The following is a 20,626-nucleotide window of genomic DNA, read 5'->3' on the forward strand; positions in this document are numbered from 1 at the left end:
TGAAACGCTCGTGACTCATCTATTCTATCCACTTCTATAGAGTTCCATTAAGAAGAAAAATGTGGGGATGGGATCTATCACACACTGAAGAATGGCGTGCTATAGACGATAACCGCCGACGAAAATAAAAGTAAACAAACCATTCATTGTCCTAATTCAATGTATGTAAAAAATGTAAAAGGTGAAATGCTATAGGTATGTAAAGAATTGTCACTCGATGTTATTTGAATACTTTTTAAAGGCATAGACCTGACCCAAACTTAACTATTTTTCTAAACAACCTGGCATTTCCGTCAAAACTTTATCCTGGATATAAAATTATTTTCAGACACAACATTCGTTCAAGATTTTGCCCCAATTGCAGATAATGTATTACTCTGTTACACAGAACGCATATTTGATACGGGAGAGCGTGTTTGTAACACCTGAAAATCTATTATCATTTTCGCTTCAAAGAAATGGAACACGAAGCTTGATGTCACAATGATTCAACATCCCCAACAGCTCAATGTCGTTTATGACGAATTGTGCGGCAAAATTGCTACATTTGCACAACTCGGCTGGATCTGAGTGGGACAGATCTGGAATTACCGATGAAATTACACTATAGATTTCCTTTGGGCGTATTTTCTCAACTAATCAAACTAAAAATGGGTGTATGAGGCAATTCTCGCTTTTATCCTTCAGCCGAATACATCTTACAACGTGTGAGATCGAATGCGTGTAATGTTGTAATAAAGCTCATCAAAGACATAATTTTTGGTTTGAGCACACGTGCTGTATTGTCATGAAAATGCAATGCGTTTTTGCCTGGCAATAGCAAAGGCTGTGTCGGCGTTGCTCATGATAGCGTCTCGTAAGAGATTGAATGCTTTGTAAGAATCGCAGCCGTTCGCTCTCTATCTTCGAGTTAACGTCGATAATGAATTGTTGCGACAGCCATCGACATCGTAGAATGCTGTCCTGACCACATCGAGTCGTCATACAATACACATAAAAATCCATCGAGCTCTCGCCACTCTCTTGTTTGTTTCGTCTCCTCTAACCGCATGTTCATAAGTGTGTGGACGCCAGAATGCATATTGGCAGCACTGTTAGCTATAAGTATCACGCCATACTCGTTCATCCCACCAGAACTTCAGGGATGATAATCTGAGCGAGGGTATAAATAGAAAGGAAATAACAAACATTACAAGTTCCGGCGTTACCAAAATATTTCGAATCAATCAACTCTAAGCAGAACCCTCAACTGGAAGGTTTTGCTCATCTTTGAGCTTGTTACAGTAGTGTTCTTTGTTCATACATGTATGAACTTGTATGTACCTCGATTATAGCAACCTTGCACCTCGGCCTGACAGCTCATCTGAGCACGGCACATACACAAAATCGTCCTCTTCCTTGTTCCAGCCAAAACAGAAGTACGATACGTTTTCGCGTTCCGGGGCAAAATGGTGTACTCCACGGAGCCCGGTTTTTTAAAATAAGTATTGATTCAAAATGAAAACTGACGTTCATAATGAATGAAGTAATTGTGGCGAGATTTCGTTGTCCAATGTTTATGCAATATCCGTCTTGTCTGTTCAGAATAGGCGGGGAATTTTCGGTCAAAAAATTTCGTTCTCTGGATTATTGTTTCGCCTTCCGAATCACAATTTCTCGCGTCCTTTTGCAGTCGCCTACCATGATTCCAGTAACGTCTTCAATATCATGCGCAATCAATCAATGGCATGATTATCATTTTGAAATCCGAAAATGTATGATTTCAAGAATTTTCAATAATTCATTGTACTCATTCAAAAAGGCTTTCAGCTCGCCGGCGATGCACCTGGCTTTAGGCGAATTAAAGATGAAATGTGTGGATGAAAGTTCGAAGAAGCGGATGTAGCGCCATCTGTATATAAATTCGTTATGTTTGAAAAACAAACGTCGATAACATTATTTGGATACTTTTCATACATAAATACTAAAATCGCGATTAAATTTTTTTTTAGCATAGCATTTATTCACAATCGTATCAGAAGTACAAAACCCTACACGACTCTCAGAATAAACGATTCCTAACTTTCGATTTCATGCGTTTGTAGGTTTGTAAGGATTGACGATACTCACACATATTCATATGTTTTTCCACACATACATGCATTCTTCACCAACAAACTCATAAAGACGGAAGTTACGAATCGTTCTGATACGATTGTGATTAAATGCTCCTCTAATTTACTCCAAACTTTGAAAAATCGGTTAGAAAAAACGGCTGAACGTATCAATATGAAACGTATTTGCGTAAATGCTCCTCTAATTTACTCCAAACTTTGAAAAATCGGTTAGAAAAAACGGCTGAACGTATCAATATGAAACGTTCACGGATGGTTAGGAAATATAGTAGGCTAAAAATTTGCCTGCAAACATTAGAATTTACTGCGATATTTACAGAACTACAGTAGATTTTGTAAAACACTATAAAAATCCTGTTTTTGGCACTTTTTTGAAATCGATGCAAAAAATTTAAATAATTTTTTTCGTCAAAGTAACAAATTATCCTTGTGCAGAATATTATAATCAAAACTGCCTTTCGATTTGCGGTGCAATGTTTGTTTATTGATTTATTCATCATCAAAGACAAAGGGGTCATTTTTTATTCAAACTGAAATATCTCTGTGTGGGAAGGTCCTACAGGAACGTTCTTGGAACCAAATAAAAGCTGGTTGATGAGGTTAATTGGATTTGCTGTTGAATTGGTTAGCAAAAAAATATGTTAGTCCAGAATATTGTTGAAAAAACAAAGAAAAATCGATTTTTCATTTCTTCCCGATATTGTTGCCCACTACACCTACACACACAAAGATAAAAATATGTACGAAAAATATTCTAATACATGAAAGTTGTAGCTTCAAAATGATGAACCTCCCATCGATATGCGCTGATTTTTCACGAAGTTACAGCATGTCAAAAATCGCTCAAAATTTCCGACTTCGCATTCTGTTCTTCTATTTTTTTTTGTCGAGTGTATATACTAGCTGACCCGGCAATCTTCGTCCCGCCCAACATTTGTTTTTTGTTATCAATACCTTCAAACATTCACGTTTTCTTATTAACCTCAAGTTCATGAGTCCAATTGCAGAACTGTTCATTGATTGATCTTCTAATTCACCTCCGTTGAATTTACCTTTTACTAAAAAAAATCCTAGTACTTCTATCAAAACTCATCATTATAATATCAGATTATTTTCAGACACAATTCTCGTTCAAGATTTTTCAACCACTTGCAAATAACATGTTTCTCCGTTACATGGAATAAATGTTTGATACAGAAAATATGATAAGATGAAGACAGACTCCTCCCCTATTCTCCCCTTATAGAGAGGGGAGGAGTGTCTATTCACCATAGAAACGTTTCGTGTCCCCTAAAATCTTCACATGCCAAATTTGGCTCCATTTGCTTGATTAGTTTTCAAGTTATGCAGAAATTTGTTTTTCATTTTTATGATAGCCCACCCTAAGAGGGTGTCTAACCACTGTGAAAAAATCTACAGCCTCCATATACCTAATTAGATTTCGTTTGCTTGATTAATTCTCGAGTAATACAGAAATTTGTGTTTCATTTGCATGGCAGCCCTCCCTCTTTTAAAGGAGGAGGAGGAGTATTTAACCACCATAGAATCATTTATAGCACCCTAAAACCTTCACATGCCAAATCTGGTTTCGTTTGCTTGATTAATTCTCGAGTAATGCAGAAATTTGTGTTTCATCTGTATGGCAGCCCCCCTTAAAGAGGGGGGTGGAGTGTTTAACAACCATAGAAACATTTGTTGCACCCTAAAACCTCCACATGCCAAATTTCGTTTCATTTACTTGATTAGTTCTAGAGTAATGCAGTAATGTGTTTTATTTGTATGGCAGACACCACCCCCCGCCCCCTTAGAAAGGGGGTGGAGTGTCTAACCACCGTGAAAACATTTATTGCGCCCTAAAAGTTTCATATACCTAATTTGGTTTCGTTTGCTTAATTAATTCTTGAGTAATGTTGAAATTTGTGTTCCATTTGTGTGTCAGCCACCCTTTAGAGAGGGGAGTGAAGTGCCTAACCACCGTAAAAACTTTTATTGCACCCAAAAACCATAACATGCCCAGTTTGGTTTCGTTTGCTTGATTAATTCTCGAGTAATGCAGAAATTTGTGTTTCATTTGCATGGCAGCCACCCCACCCCTTATTGACAAAATAATCTTCTCATATATAAAATTCTCGTGTCACGATGTTAGTGGTCAAACTCCTCCGAAACGGCTCGGCCGATTTTAATGATATTATACTCAAAAAACTTGGCAGGCATGAGAATAGGTCGTAAACTATATATGATACCGCTAGGATACCTATTACTTTATATTTGATACCGATTAGGGTGGTCTCATGCAAATAAAATCTGAATAACTTTGTTTTCGTATTTTTTTGCATAAATTTGGCTTGAAAAAAAACTTATAACCATATATAACCAATTTTCACCCTCATCTCCTTTTTTATCGCGATATATGTATTTTTATATAAACGATACCAAATAATTGATTCGTCGTTCGTTTTTTAAACAGGACGAATTTATTTACGTTGTTTAATGCCAGATGTCACTTCGTCCTCTTCATCGAATTTCACCCTACACATACGCAAGTAACCTCAATTCGACTAAAACTAGGAAAACTAAAACTGGAAGCCATTTTGGATGAGCACAATGAATTATTGAAATTATTCTAATCACACCCATGCTCGGAATGCAAAATAACAGTCACGCTATTGTCGTCAATTCTGATAAAAAAAAACCGATTGAAGAGCACATGTGTAGATCCAATGCGCCACAGTTACTTTAATTATTAGGAACATCATTACTCATTTTGAATTAATATTTTAATATTATGTGGTTGGAGGAGACGAAACAAACAAAAGAGTGCCCTCGATGGATTCGACAACGTCATTCTAGGATGTCTTGAGCTGTGTCAATAATCCATGGTCAACATATTCGCAAAGGTAGAGAGCGAACGACTACGATTCCTATGAGACAATCAACAGAAGCGGTTCGAGGAATGATAGCGAGACGCTATCATGAGTAACACCTACACAGCCTTTGTTCGAACGACAGCACGTGTGTTCAAACAAAAGAAATGCAGTCTTTAATGGGCTCTATTACAAAATTACACGTATTTCGTCCAACATGTTGCTGGATGTATACAAGATTTATAGAAGAATCGTTAAGATCGGACTGTTTTCTAAGTATTTCAACAACATCGAGTAATGATTTTCATCCAAATTTAAGCAATTTAAAAATATTTTCGTGTCTGCTAATCTGATACAGATTAAATTGCTCCACGAATACGGATTACTTATTTTGAAGTTTATTTTGCGCCGAGGCAAGATTGTAGCAATTTCATAGCACCAGATCAGATTTCTGAATGCAAAAGACGAATCCTGAGATCCGATCGATCCGGTCCATTTCTCTGTACATCATAGATCTCATTTCTATCTCCACATCACACTCAGGTTCGGGAAGTTCCCACGGTCCAATTGAATACATGGTCAAATCTTCACGTATCTGCTGTTGCTGTGGCTGTTGTTTCTAGCCTGGAAGATTTTTTTTCATGTTACCTGATTTTATAGTGCTAATAGGTCAATTTGTTTGATTGTATTCGACATTCGCGTCGCGTGTTATTGAATAATTGAATTATGATTGAATTTGAAAAGATTATTATGCAATGTATTATTATCGTTCAAGTGCTCTCTACTTATTTACTCTTATTTGCTAATCTCATTTCCAATCCTTATGGCTAGTCGTTTCTATGATAATGCCTCTACGAATTTTTGCATACCGGGGACGGTTATGAAGTGTGCTCTTCACCCAGGAAAACTATCTTTGTGTAGTGTAAACAGTTAGAGTATTTGTGCTCGCAAGCTTTGCAAGTTAGATGAATTAAAACAAATATTAAAGCTCACAGTGGTTGATATTGTATGAGTCAGTGAAACCTGGCTCAACGAACGTATTAATGATTCTGTGTTATACATTATAATAACATGATTAGACAAGATAGAAAGGGGCGTCTAGGAGGCGGCATCATGATGTATGTTAACGACAAACTTAAGTATAGTGTCATTGATTTTTCTTCATATCCACCAGGAACACCATGTTCCGAGGAGGCGATCTGGCGTAGTGGTAACATCCATGCCTCTCACGCTAAAGATCACGAGTTCAATTCTCACTCCCGACATTCTTCCAAAAATGGAAGTAAAAAGTGACGAACCAACCAAATGAGTTGAAAATCACTATAATACAGATAAAAAAAACCATGTTCCGAGTATATTGCGATTGAAATTCTACTCAACAATGAAAAGATATTTTAGCCACCTTTTATAATCCACCTGAAGTTGATTGTGCAGACATAGTCGATACCTTGTTGTTCCACTATGGGACAAAATTCGAAAATATTCTACTAGTAGGCGATTTTAATACAAAACTTCTTGATAACAATTCGGCTAAGACATCCAGATTCAAATCCATTTTATCCATTCACAAGATGTTCAGCTTTGGTTGCGAACCAACATTTTTCCATAGGCTTTTTTCCATGGCTCATCACAATTAGATCTGATGCTTTCCAATCGTAGATCACGGTTGCTTAGTTTCAATCAAATAGATGTACATACCTGTATTTTCGAATCATGATTTGATTTTTGCTTTACTTGATTTTGAAATAGTATCCACCCCACCACAAGTCGAATATCGTGATTATTCCTCGATGGATGTAGATGGCTTACTTCAGGCATTTCATTCGTTTGACTGGTCAAGTTTTTATCGGTCAAATGATTCCAATGAATTGCTAAACTTTTTTGATTAAACAATTAAATATCTGCATGATCATTTCGTTCCTCTTCGAACATTTGTTCCCAGTAAAGCTAAGCACCGATGGTTCAATGATTCCATTTGTAAAGATATTATTGATCGTGATTTGATTTACAAGAGGTGGAAAAATAGTAAAGATCCCAACGATCATAAATTATTCAAAATTCTTCGAAATAAAATGACTGTGCTTATTCGTCGAGCCAAACGAACGTATTATGATAGCTGGGCTGACAATAACCTTCCTTCCAAAAAACTGTGGAAAAGATTAAAAACATTGGGTTTTGCAGTAGGTCTTGATTCTCTTCCAATTAAATTTTTGAAAGCAATCATTTCGCTTGTGGCTGAACCGATTACTCATTTATTTAATTCTATCATAACTACTATTGATTTTCCCGATGAATGGAAAAAATCTAAAATAATTCCGATAAGAAAAAAGGCAAACATAAATAACATCCAAAATTTGCGTTGTGCGTTGTCCAAGGTATTTGAACGAATTATTAAAACGCAAATTTGTCATCATATAAAACAAAATAACCTGCTAAGTTCGATGCAATCTGGATATCGTCCCCATCACAACACAAAAACCGCAATGCTGAAGGTTTTTGATGATATAGGACTCATTCTGGATAAGGGTCGACCTGTTGTCCTATTACTCCTAGACTTTTCAAAAGCTTTTGACACGATTTCCCACGAAATTTTGTGTGAAAAACTGTTGCAAAACTTTGCTTTCTTGAGTCATGCAACGACATTGGTGCGATCGTATCTAATAGGACGAAGTCAGACCGTTTTTATTAACAGTGTTTATTCTAGATTTCTTCCAATATCCTCTGGAGTACCTCAAGGTTCGATATTAGGACCAATCTTATTCTCATTGTATATTAACGATCTTCCTGGTGTTCTAAAATATTTTCAAATACACATTTTTGCGGACGATGTCCAGATATACTTAGACTGTCTGGATAATACAGCAACGGCTTTTTCAAGAAAAATAAATGGGGATCTTGACAGAATACTTGAATGGTCGTACAGAAATAAACTTTTGCTGAATGCCAATAAAACCAATGCATTATTCATTAACAACTCACAATCTAACAATATTCTCAAACCAATGCTGCAGTTTAATAGCTCAGTAATTCAATATGTTGAAAATGGTTTGAGTCTTGGTATAGTTATTCAATCTAATTTTAGCTTTGATAAATATATTTTCAAACAACGTGGAAAAGTATATGGTAGCCTTCGTACATTATATGCTACCACATCTTTTCTCAGCACTGACACTAAACTTAAGCTTTTCAAAAGCCTTGTATTGCCTCACTTCATTGCCTGCGATTTTCTTTTGTCTAGCTCAAAAGTTTTCGCGTAATCTAAACTACAAGTAGCATTGAACGCTTGTGTTCGTTATGTTTTCAGACTGAATAGATTTGCCAGAGTCTCTCAACTCCAATATCATCTGATTGGTTGTCCGTTTAGTAAATTTGCTCCGATGAGATGTTGCATCAGCTACTTACACGAAAAATTAGTAACTCTAAGAGGTTTACGCTCAAAAAAATATGCAATTCCACGACACTTCACTTCCAGGTATGGTAACTCTTTCTTCGTGAGAGGCATTTCACACTGGAATTCATTGCCAAATGAGTTAACTCTTGTAGACGTTAGTCTTTTCAATTGTTACACTGATTTATATACAAATGGTGCATTACTGATTATAAAATTATGATTTGTTGCTTTGAAGAAATGAGTTTAACGACTAAAGTGCTCTATACATTTCCTCTTAAATACTGTATGTGATAGTCGTTAGTCGTTAAACTCATTTCTTCAAAGCAACAAATCATAATTTTATAATCAGTAATGCACCATTTGTATATAAATCAGTGTAACAATTGAAAAGACTAACGTCTCAAGTTACTGATTAAATTTGAATAAATAAATAAATAAATAAATAAATATCTGCTCGATATCCACGTGGAATCTATCCTTCATCGATCATAATCAATTAATTTTATAGATCGTTGAAACATTTGAACACAAATGTATTGCAATACATTTATTTACATTTACATCTATCAACAGGTTCAATTACAACCCAAATGATACAATAATTATCTTAATCTATCTTACGCTATCGGTTACGGAGGAGGCGGCTTTTTATAGATTCTCTCGTTAAATTGAAGTCAATGAGTTCGATTTGGTCATTAATTACGCGAGCCATGCTTGCTACGGGCTCATCGTAGGCATAGTTAGTGCGCGATGTTGGAAGACGAAGAAAATCGTGATTGCGCAGATTTCTCCTTCTGGTATTGAAATTTATTTGTCGTAGTAATTCTGGGCAATCGATATTCCCTTGTAAGATATCGAAAACAAACAGAGCTTTCGCTGTATTGCGTCGCTCGCAGAGCAGATTTAATCCCAAAAGCTTGCAGCGATCTTCGTAGCTGGGGAGGTTCTGAGGATCATTCCAGGGTAATCGACCTAGAGCGAAGCGTACAAATTTGCGTTGGACGGACTCAATTCTTCGAATGCTGTTGTCGTAAAAAGGAGCCCAAACTACGGATGAGTACTCCAAGATCGAGCGAACCAGCGAACAGTATAAAGCTTTGAGGCATTGTATGTCGGTGAAATGTTTGGTGATACGAAACGTAAAACCAAGAGCTTTTGATGCCTGCATCTTCGTAGTTCTCCACGCGCATAAAAAGTTTAAAGTCATCCGCATAAGAAAGCTTTTTGCATTCTAATATTAGGTTGACATCGATGAGGTACAGTAGAAAAATAAGGTCCTACCTAGGTGGCTCCCTGTGAAACGCCCGATGTTACTTTGAATGGGGATAAAGTCACTTATTTTCACACACATCGTACGACCGGTCAGATAAGACTGCAGCCAGAGCAGCAACGATCTATTAAAGCCGATTCGATGCAATTTGGCAATCGTGATCTGATGGTTAAATTTATCGAAGGCCGCTGAAAAATCAGTGTATATTGCGTCGACTTGATATTTGGATTCAAGTGCTTTATATATAAATGACGTATATATCATCATATTTGTTGAAGTTGAGCGTTTATGGAAAAATCCATGTTGTTCTTCGACCATGTAGCTTTTACATGCGTGTTGGATGAAATCGAGGACAATTACTTCGAGCAGGCGTTGTGAACAGTTACAGCGTCAATCACAGGATGAGGACCAATCTCAGGTAGAATTGGTGTATTTACAATTGCTTTTTGAATGAGGTTGTTACTAATCGTTTCAGTTTCGAAAACATGACTGAATTGTTGACGGAACAAGTCAGCTATGTCAGGTTGGGTTTAGACTAGTGATGTATTCATGTGAAGAAATATGATGAGATTTATAGAAATCGCATCAACTGTTTACACTAGCGTGAACTTCTATAATGAATATATTCATATTCTCGGTGAATTTATTCACCTGAAGTAGAACTGCATCCAACTTTAGTGATCTCTCACCAGTGAGAAATTCACAAGCGTTTACATATGCTGAATTTATTCAAGTTATATATACCTCGAATAAGTGTATCATATTTATTCTCACCCGTTTACACCTATATTCACGTGAATAAATCCATCTATAGCTATAGATCTTCCCAATGTAAACCCGCCATCAGGTATCGTAGAGGCTTCGTCTTGTTCGTCAGTCATGACAGATGGTAAACCAGATTTGTTCCTCTGTGTATCAACATGTTTCCAAAAACTTCTCGGGTTTAACTTTAATTTGCGCTGAACTCGAATTTGATATTTACCACGTATGTATGTACATGTATTGCAATACATTAGTTATGTTTTATTCAACAGTCAAAATATTCACTAGAAGTAATTCATATGGCAGAACAACGTTTGCCGGGTCAGCTGGTATCTTAATACATGAAAATAAATTGATTGAAGAATGCATTACACGTTCGTTGTGGTTGAATTGTGGCAATTTTGAAAAATGTAGACCAGCCTCTTAACACACTTCTACACTTCATGGCAGCCCTTTGGCTGTCCCAGCCTAAGCTTACCAGATCCCGACGTCATCTGATTCCAGGAGCTGTCTGAAACAGAAAAATCTGTTGAAGATTCGGATCTGCCTTCTTGGAGAAAACGATCACTATCGTCCGATGCCATATTGTAGGTTACAGTCTGCTAAACAGAATTTTTGTCTTGAAGCTGTTGTCAATTGTCCGAATGACATGGTCATTTTACAGTTTTTTTATTTTTTTTTATTTAAATCGTTTATTTTTACAGGCTCAGTTACATAGGTTTAAAGGAGCCGAACTCCTTACTGTATTGTTACTAGTATATATATATTTTTCCTTAATTCTAATGTTAATAATATAGGAAACCGATTACTCGCGGTCAACTCGAGTTTAGAAGGGTGACATATTTTCTTCAGGAAAAGGAGGGGATATGAGGATATGTTGACAATGATCACACTCACACTCTCAATCATACTCTCAATCACACTCATCACACTCAATTCTTAAACCTATCTTATATCTAATATGTATGTACATTTCATCTTATTCTTAAGAAGGAATCCGATCTCTCACAAAGGAAAAGGAAAAACTAAGGGTATAAGGACAATCACACACGAAGATCGATAGCTTTAAGGAATACATATATTTGGGACATGTAATCAAGGTCTAACCGAGCCAACACGTCTCTCACCGGCACATTGGGCTGCCTTGCTCGGGCCCGAAGGGTGACTACTAAATTCGATCTGGCGACAAGATACAGCTCGCACGACCAAACAATGTGCTCGATGTCGTGGTAACCTTGGCCACAAACACAAAGATTGTTGTCGGCAAGATTAATACGAAAGAGTAGCGCATCTAACGAACAGTGATTGGACATGAGTCGGGAGAAGGTGCGAATAAAGTCCCGACTCAAGTCCAGACTTTTGAACCATGGTTTGAGGCTAACCTTAGGGATAATCGAGTGGAGCCACCGGCCCAATTCATCTTCGTTCCATTTGTGTTGCCAGTTAACTATGGTATTTTTGCGGACTAAAGAATAAAATTCATTGAAGGCGATTTGACGCTGATAAATATCGCCTTCAATTGCACCTACCTTTGCTAATGAGTCAGCCCTCTCATTACCCAGAATTGAGCAATGTGAAGGGACCCAGACAAAGGTAATGACATAACAGCGTCTGGATAAAGCACTCAAAATTTCTCGTATTCTCTCAAGGAAGTACGGCGAGTGCTTTTCCGACCTCACTGAATGGATAGCTTCGACAGAGCTAAGACTATCCGTTACAATGTAATAGTGTTCAACAGGTCGTGAGGCGACGCTGTCCAGCGCCCAGTGTATCGCTGCCAATTCAGCAATATACACTGAGCAAGGATTCTGAAGACTGTGTGAGGTGCTAAAAAATTCGTTGAACACTCCAAATCCTGTGGACTCATTCATAGAGGACCCATCAGTAAAGTACATATTATCACAATTGATATCCCCATACTTTGCATCGAAGATCGTTGGAACGATCCTCGATCGAAGATAATCTGATGTTCCATGGATATCCTGCTTCATGGACAGATCAAAATGCACAGAGGAATTGATGTAGTCAGGAAAACAAACACGGTTGGGAATATACGAAGAAGGATCAACCTGCATGGAGACGAATTCATGATATGAGCTCATGAATCCAGAATGAAAATTTAGCTCGATCAGCTGCTCAAAATTTCCGATCACCAATGGGTTCATAACCTTACACCGGATGAGGAACCGAAGAGATAATAAATTGAAGCGATCTTTTAGTGGGAGTAGGCCTGCCAAAACCTCGAGACTCATGGTATGCGTTGAGGGCATACATCCCAACGCAATACGGAGACAAAGATACTGAATTCGCTCGAGTTTAATGAGGTGTGTTTTGGCAGCTGATTGAAAACAGAAACTGCCATACTCCATCACTGAGAGAATAGTTGTTCGATACAACATTATAAGATCTTCGGGATGGGCTCCCCACCAGGTGCCGGTAATTGTACGGAGAAAGTTTATTCTTTGTTGACATTTTTTACTCAGATATCTAATATGGGCCCCCAAGTACATTTAGAGTCGAAACAGACCCCAAGATACTTGAATGACATAGCATGAGTGATCGGTTTACCCAAAAGTTGAAGCTTTGGTTTTGCTGGTTTATGCTTCCTAGAAAAAACCACCATCTCTGTTTTCTCCGTGGAGAATTCGATCCCTAGCCCAATGGCCCAGGTTGAAAAATTGTTCAAAGTATCTTGTAAGGATTCTTGCAGGTCGGATTCGTTTGATCCTACGACAGACACCACTCCATCATCTGCAAGTTGTCTTAGGCTGCAATTTTGTGTAAGGCAATTGTCAATGTCGCTTACGTAGAAGTTGTACAAAAGGGGGCTTAAACATGAGCCCTGGGGGAGTCCCATGTAAGAGACCCGACTTACTGCCGAATCTCCGTGAGAAAAGTTCAAATGTTTCTCACAAAGCAAGTTATATAACATATTATTCAATAGAGGCGGCAGACCCCGAGAGTGTAATTTGTCTGACAAAACCTCTATTGAAACATAATCAAAGGCCCCCTTTATGTCCAAGAATACTGAAGCCATTTGTTTTTTTTCGGCGTAAGCCATTTGAATTTCTGAAGAAAGCAACGCAAGACAATCATTCGTCCCCTTGCCCCTGCGGAACCCATATTGTGTATCTGAGAGTAGGCCATTCGTTTCAACCCATCGATCAAGGCGAAACAAGATAATTTTCTCCAACAATTTCCGTATACAAGACAGCATTGCTATTGGGCGGTACGAATTGAAGTCGGACGCGGGTTTTCCGGGTTTTTGAATAGCTATAACTCGTACTTGGCTCCAATCATCTGGAACAATATTATGCTCCAGAAACCGATTGAATAAGTTCAACAAGCGATGTTTCGCCACATCAGGGAGATTTTTCAGCAAGTTGAACTTAATTCTATCCGATCCCGGAGCAGAATTGTTACATGAAAGGAGAGCAAGAGAGAATTCTACCATCGAAAACTCGGAATCAAGATCGCACCTATCTTGTGGTATATCTGGAATAATTCTTTGCACTGGAGCGGAATCGGGACAAACCTTTCGTGCAAAATTAAAAATCCATCGATGTGAATATTCTTCGCTTTCATTGGATGAAGAGCGATTTCTCATGTTTCGAGCCACTTTCCATAATTTTTTCATTGACGTTTCTCGTGATAAACCTCCCACGAAATTTCGCCAATAAGCTAGTTTTTTCCCTTTGATCAAGTTTTTAAATTGATTTTCAAGGTCCAAATACTTCTGAAAATTTTCAGGGGTTCCACGTTTCCGAAAAGCGTTAAATGCATTCGATTTATCTCCATACAGCTTGGAACACTGGCCATCCCACCACGGATTGGGAGGCCTTCGACGAATAGTGGAACCTGGGATGGGTTTCGTTTGAGCGCGAACCGCGCTGTCATATATCAAACGAGAAATGAAGTTATACTCCTCCAATGGAGGCAAACCATCTCTGGAATTGATGGCTAGAGCAATCGCGTCCGCATATTTTTTCCAGTCAATGTGTCTTGTGAGGTCGTATGCTATGTTTATTGATTCAGAAGAATTCAACCCATTGGTGATAGAAATTTTGATTGGCAAGTGGTCACTACCGTTGGGATCCTGGATTACATTCCACTTGCAATCTAACGATAGTGAATTCGAGCAAAGCGAGAGGTCAAGAGCACTTGGGTTAGCAGGAGGTTTAGGTACACGTGTTGTTTCCCCAGTGTTCAAAACGGTCATATTGAAGCTGTTACAAAGGTCATATATCAACGATGAACGATTGTCGTCGTACTGTTCCCCCCAGGCAGTTCCGTGAGAGTTGAAGTCTCCCAAGATTAATCGTGGCTCAGGAAGGAGTGAGCACATGTCAACAAGTTGCTTGCGGCTAACCGCAGCTCTCGGAGGCCAATACAAGCTGACTATACAGAGGTCTTTGCCTCTGATGTTTGCATGACAAGCAACAGCTTCGATCCCTCCAATAGGTGGAAGGTCAATTCTAAAAAATGAGTGACACTTATTGATCCCCAATAGTACCCCTCCGTATCTGTCATCACGGTCCAAGCGTATTATATTAAAATCGTGGAAAGAGAGATCATTTTGAGAAGAGAGCCAGGTTTCGGATAGAGCAAAAACATCACAATTGAGTTTATGAATTAGAAATTTGAATGTATCCAATTTAGGCATAAGACTACGACAATTCCACTGTAAAACAGTGATATCTCCGACCTCTCTATTTAAATTAGACATCAAGAGAGATAATCATTGCAAGGAGGGGCCATGTTTGCATCAATTGCTGCAAAATTGTCTTTAGTACTGGAAGCATTGCGGTGACAATGGTTCTGATGGAGTCGGAAACATTAAAACACGTGAAGATTTGATCCAAAGGTCAGACAACTTTATAAATCCCGATTGGGAAGTTGAACTTGACGGAAAAACAGGGACAGTTGGGGTTTTTGATGTCCCCTCGAGTGCTGGGTCGTTCGAAGGTGAACTATTACCACGGAGGCCAGGAGGGACCTGATTTTGCTTATCCGCTGCACTCGATTTTTTGGGCAAGCTAACAGGGGGTATCACCGGAGGGACTTGTCCTTGAACTTTGGGAGTGGTCACATTTTTGCGCCGGGGATTCCCTTGAGAAATAAACGGCGTGCCCCCGTTAGCTGTATCCGCTTCCATTTCGTCAACTGGCAACGTAGCGAAGACATTGTGTGTATTGGTTGTTGTTCTTGAGCCAGTGGAGAAGCGCCCTTCAAAATTTCTGCGAAAGTGCGTTTAGAGCGTTCCCTCAAAGAGCGCTTCTGTTTCTCCCAGCGAGCCTTGTATGTTTCACAAGCTGAGAGCACGTGTGGGGATCCCCCGCAATATGGACACTTATGCTCAGTCGCACTGCAGGATTTCCCCTCATGTTGTTCTCCGCAAGTGGCACATCGTTCTTTATTGGCACAATAAGCAGCCGTGTGACCAACTGACTTGCACTTTAGACAAGTCATTGGATTTGGAATAAAAAGTCGCATGGCTAACCTCAATTTATCTACCATCACGTAGTCAGGGAGAGCTGAACCAGCGAAGGTGACTCGAAACGAGTTGGACGGCGTAAATTTCTTTTCTTCTCCTTCATGGGAGACTGTTCCGAGCTGGCGGCAACCCAAGATCTTAACAGTCGTCGAGGGCAGTTTTTTAAAACGGCCGGTACCTTCACTCGTAATGTATTCGCACGTCAAGCCCGTTTCGGTTATCACACCCTCAATTTCGACTATGTGAGAGGGTATGTAGACCCGATACTCAATTGTAAAATGCTGATCGACAACAATCTTGTTTGCGTCTTTTCGATCATTCACGACAACTCGCAATTTGTTTGGTCTAACCTTCGAAATTTCCGAAACGGAGGTATACCTTGCCAGATCTTTCGCGATCTGCATGACTCTCAACGCCTTTCCATTTGGCTTAGGCCTGAAGAAAACAACCCAGGGACCAGTTCCGGGCGCATCTTCTGGATAGACCTTTACACGGGGAGTGGGAATAACAGGGGGGGAAGGCGAGGACGGGGATTGAGAGTGGGAAGGCGAAGGTTGAGAAGGAGCGGGAAGAACAGAGGGAGAAGACGAGGTTGAAGGTAGAGTGGGATCGTTAAGGGCAGATGGGAGATTTGCTAGTTTTTTGGAGGGAGGCTTGGTAGGGTTAGCTGACTCGTCCCCAGAAGAAGTATCTTCCGTATTTGGAACACGTTTGATGACTTTTTTTTATCCGTTAGGAGGGAACTAGAGTCAGAGACCTCCATATCCGAAGGTCCCCCACTCTCTGCCATTTTAAATTTTCACTTATATTCTAAGTATTTTTTTAAACAATATTTCACAATAAAATAATTCACAAAAACAAAAAAAAAAAAACTTATAATTATTAAATATTTTCTCTCAGTATATTTAATGTTATTCACCTATGAACGCACTCCAGTGCAGATGAACGGGAGCGTGCTGAAAGCTCGTTGGTGGTGGGAATGTGCCTACGACACCACTACACACAGTCGTCGGTGAAAGCTTACCCGCACTGTCACTGTTGGCACGATGACTCGGCGAAATCTCCAATGTCGGCGAAGCAGCGACAAAACAAAAACCAATGCTTGGCTTTCCGAGGATGAAAGCCTTTATCCACTTGCAGGCAGGGCACTTCACTCACTATCCAGATAGCGAAATGAACTCTTCAGCGGCAAAAAAACAACAATCACGCGGTAACCGATAACGGAACTTGGACGCGACTTTCCTTCGTCTGGTTACTTCGGGCAATCGGCGAAGAATGTGGCATTTTACAGTTGATAGATTATTATTTTCTGAACCCCGACCACATAGAATATGTTTCAGACAAGATTAATATTGTGGTTAAAGGAGTTATGTCATAAGGCTTTCAGTATGCGCTAAACTGGATTAAAATGTCCATAGCTCGTTCCGTAAACTAGTTCACATACATCAGAAAAAACTCATTGTGGGATCAATCGAAGCTGAGATGTGTTAGTTTTTAATTTGTTCCAAAAATGGATAACAGTTTTGTTGCAGATGCAGAAGTAACATGTGTAATCAAAAACGCTTGGGGATGGAATCTGAAACTCACGGAGGTAGATGTAGACATTCAAAGTGACCTTCAATCTGTCATCGAAACGTGAACCTAGCATTCTGTGTGAGCTTCGATGTTTTCAATCCTAAGTAGTATTGCAATGTAGTGTATCATACAATCCGTCTATACATTTCGCCAATCACCCATTGGAGAAGGGTTTGCTTGTGGAAAATTGCATAACAGGACTGTACCCGTTGGGGTGCTCGAGTGGATTTAGGTACAGCACAAATAAAAACTAAATATTTGTCCTGCAGGAGCACACACACGTGCCCCCAACCGGTAGAAGCGATCATTTTTGGGGGAGGAAGAGCACAAATGGACATATGCAAACTCACGCTTACCTGTATCCTTTGGTTTCGCACAGATGCAGTTCGCCAAACACGCCGCAGCCGAGCTTTTCCACTATCACCAGCTTATCCCGAGGATACTCGGTCAGCTGTAAATCATCGTCCGAGACACCGTGATCCAGATCGCTGTAAGCGTTCAGCTGTTGGTGCTGCTGCTGTTGCTGTTGCTGGTGATTGTTCTGCTGGTTGGAGGGTGTGCTGGGGGCGGTGGATGATTTACAGATGGCAGTGGCGGCGTAATATTTCTCCGGAGGTGGGGGCACCGGCGGGGGCTTTGGAAAGATATTGTTCAACGTCGGTGGTGTCAGCCGGACGCTCACGTAGCCACCGGGAATCTTCGGTATCAAGTCCTGCATGTGCGGCACGGCATATTCCTGGCAAACGATATCGGGTACATCTGCGGGAACAGAAGGGAGACGATGAGAGAGAGAGAAGATTGAACCATATTGCTGTTATTAGTATTGGCACTAGTTCTAGTTATCGGCCACGAGGGACGATGTTTGGCTTTTAGTGGGCTGCAGAGGAGAGAAAAAAAATACATCGGCGAAACCGGAAACTATGCAGGACGGCTTCGTCGTAATAATGTCATCTATTAAAACTCCATTTTGCGTGAATTTTTAATACATTTTTACTGGTTGCATCGAATGACTCTCTGTTGTCGGTCATGCACACAACCCACAGCTAGCGACCACAGTCCAGGAACAGATCCTTGTGCCATGTGGCGTTTCACATTGTACATTGCACAACGTGCAATAATGTATTGAAATATAAAATGGTATTACCATAAATTTATATTAGCTGTTTTTCTTCCCGGTTAAACAGTGAGCAGTTGCATGTGTGAGGCAGCGATCCATCCTTTAGCGGGACACAATACAACGCGCCCTACGGATGTATTTGGATGTGTTGCAGGGAATTGACCATGCGGAAAAATCACCGAATGTGTTCGCGTACATCGAGTGAGGGGGAGGAGCCCATGTAACGCCAAATGTAATGGGGGACGCAATTGGCAATAAAATTTTATGTCTCGCGTTGAATTGTCGCTTTCAATTTTGTTCAACCGAGAGAAGTGTGATAGTGCAATGTGCAAGTGCACATCGTTGAAGTGTCTCGTGATGTGGTTTGTGTCCAACTATCTAAAAGTCGAAGACCATACCGTGGATGGATTATGTGGAGTCGATCCAGCCAATAAGAATTGCTGCAGAGCTTGTTCTACTTTACATCACATTATGACACCTTTAAAAGTTCCACATCTGGTGATAATCTCAGGTGGGGCAGGGGAAGCCACAACCGAACATTGAGAATCCATGTCGAACGATAACGATACGCTCCTTCTTCTGAAATGGGTGGAAGCAGTCAACAAGCGATGATTATGTTACTATCTTCGCTAAGAGCTTCGCTGCATTTCCTAACGGTTGACATCGCCCCGTTAGAGTCCCATCAAGGAACCATCATAAACGCGTGTTCCCCCGGCTGGAAGTGTGTCACATTTCAGGGTTCACAGGTTAAATGTTATGTCGCCGTGCTCGTGTTCTTTTATTGCAGATAACAGGCAAAGATGCTTCCATCTAGCCATTCCGCGGGAGGAGCGTTTTTACGGTGGAATCAAATAGACATTTTTTTTTCGTTCGCTTCTTCTCACACAGTATTGCGCCATTTCGGTTGACAGGTGCAATAAAATACTTACAAGGTGAAAACAATTTTCCGCGGCTTAGGTGATGTAGCAGAAAATGGGTGCCCGTGGCAAGCGTTGTGTTGCGATAAAAAATGGAACATAAAAGTTTCCAACTTGGTTTTATTGGATCGGCAATTTGCTGGCGGCAGGCTCAAGTTATGGTCCGCTCGGAGTCAATATTCATGAATCACTAATGGCAGGCAAAATTGGAACGATTGGAGATTGTTGTGGAAAATTCATATCATCAGGTTGTGCTCTTTATGAGAGCAATTCTAGACGTCAAAGGACGTTTTATAGGTGTGTTTGGAGAATGCCGAAAACATGTTTTCGGGGTGGAATTTCAAGTGAATTGCAATTTTCAATTCTCCAAATTGTGAGGGAGTCATCATCACCTACAAGCGTTGAAAAACTTCATTTTCTGAATGTATCATCATTACTCACATCATTTTCATCCGTATCTAGTTAGGATTGCTATTTCCAAAAGTCAAATCCAACGAAAAGCTTGTGCACCAGTGTAATTTGAGGGAAGGTTTTTCGACGAATAAAATCTCTACGGACTAAACGGAAAATTATCCCGAAAAACACACATTTTACAGACATCAACTTTCATATGCCCAAACAAAAACTGTAAAAATATCTAGCGTCTCGTAACTCTCCTCGTGTTGCGAATCTTGATTAGGCAGACATCACGAGTAGCTCGTTTTCGTTGCTCTGTGATTTGTTTTAGCGAGAAGGACTGCCGAAATACGCATGGTTGACGAGACCACCAAAACCACATAGTGATGAAAAACGCATTTTACTTGTTTTTCGCCCAATCGAAATTACTATGAACAATTTATATAGAATAATCCGTTCCTATCGGGTCGGAGGGGTTTTATAATTTTTGTTATTTTAATTCAGTTGGCGCTTGCGTCAACCACTCATATTTGGACAGAGGAGTAGTGAATGCGTTTGGGTTCAATACTTTTTGTATTTAGTGTTTGTATCTTATTTGTTAATAACTGTTTTAACTGTGTTTCCCTGTTTCAATCCAGTGAAAATAAATTCAACTGACTGTATCGACCTCAGGAAAACACATGAACATTACATAGTTTTTCATTGGATTGGATTTATTTAGTTTTC

General features: G+C 39.7%; 1 protein-coding gene across 4 annotated transcripts in view; it reads right to left on the reverse strand.

Annotated features, from left to right (window-relative positions):
• The window catches only part of LOC129775535 (discoidin domain-containing receptor 2), a 631,586-nt gene that overhangs the window by 87,733 nt on the left and 523,227 nt on the right, over positions 1–20,626 (reverse strand). For all 4 annotated transcript variants that reach the window (XM_055780375.1, XM_055780374.1, XM_055780376.1 and 1 more), the window contains one exon: positions 17,827–18,229. In XM_055780375.1, the coding sequence (XP_055636350.1) occupies positions 17,827–18,229 (403 nt within the window). The remainder of the gene's footprint in view (positions 1–17,826; positions 18,230–20,626) is intronic.

The sequence above is a fragment of the Toxorhynchites rutilus genome, chromosome 3 (genome assembly GCF_029784135.1).
Source record: "Toxorhynchites rutilus septentrionalis strain SRP chromosome 3, ASM2978413v1, whole genome shotgun sequence".
NCBI classification, from domain to species: Eukaryota; Metazoa; Arthropoda; class Insecta; order Diptera; family Culicidae; genus Toxorhynchites; species Toxorhynchites rutilus.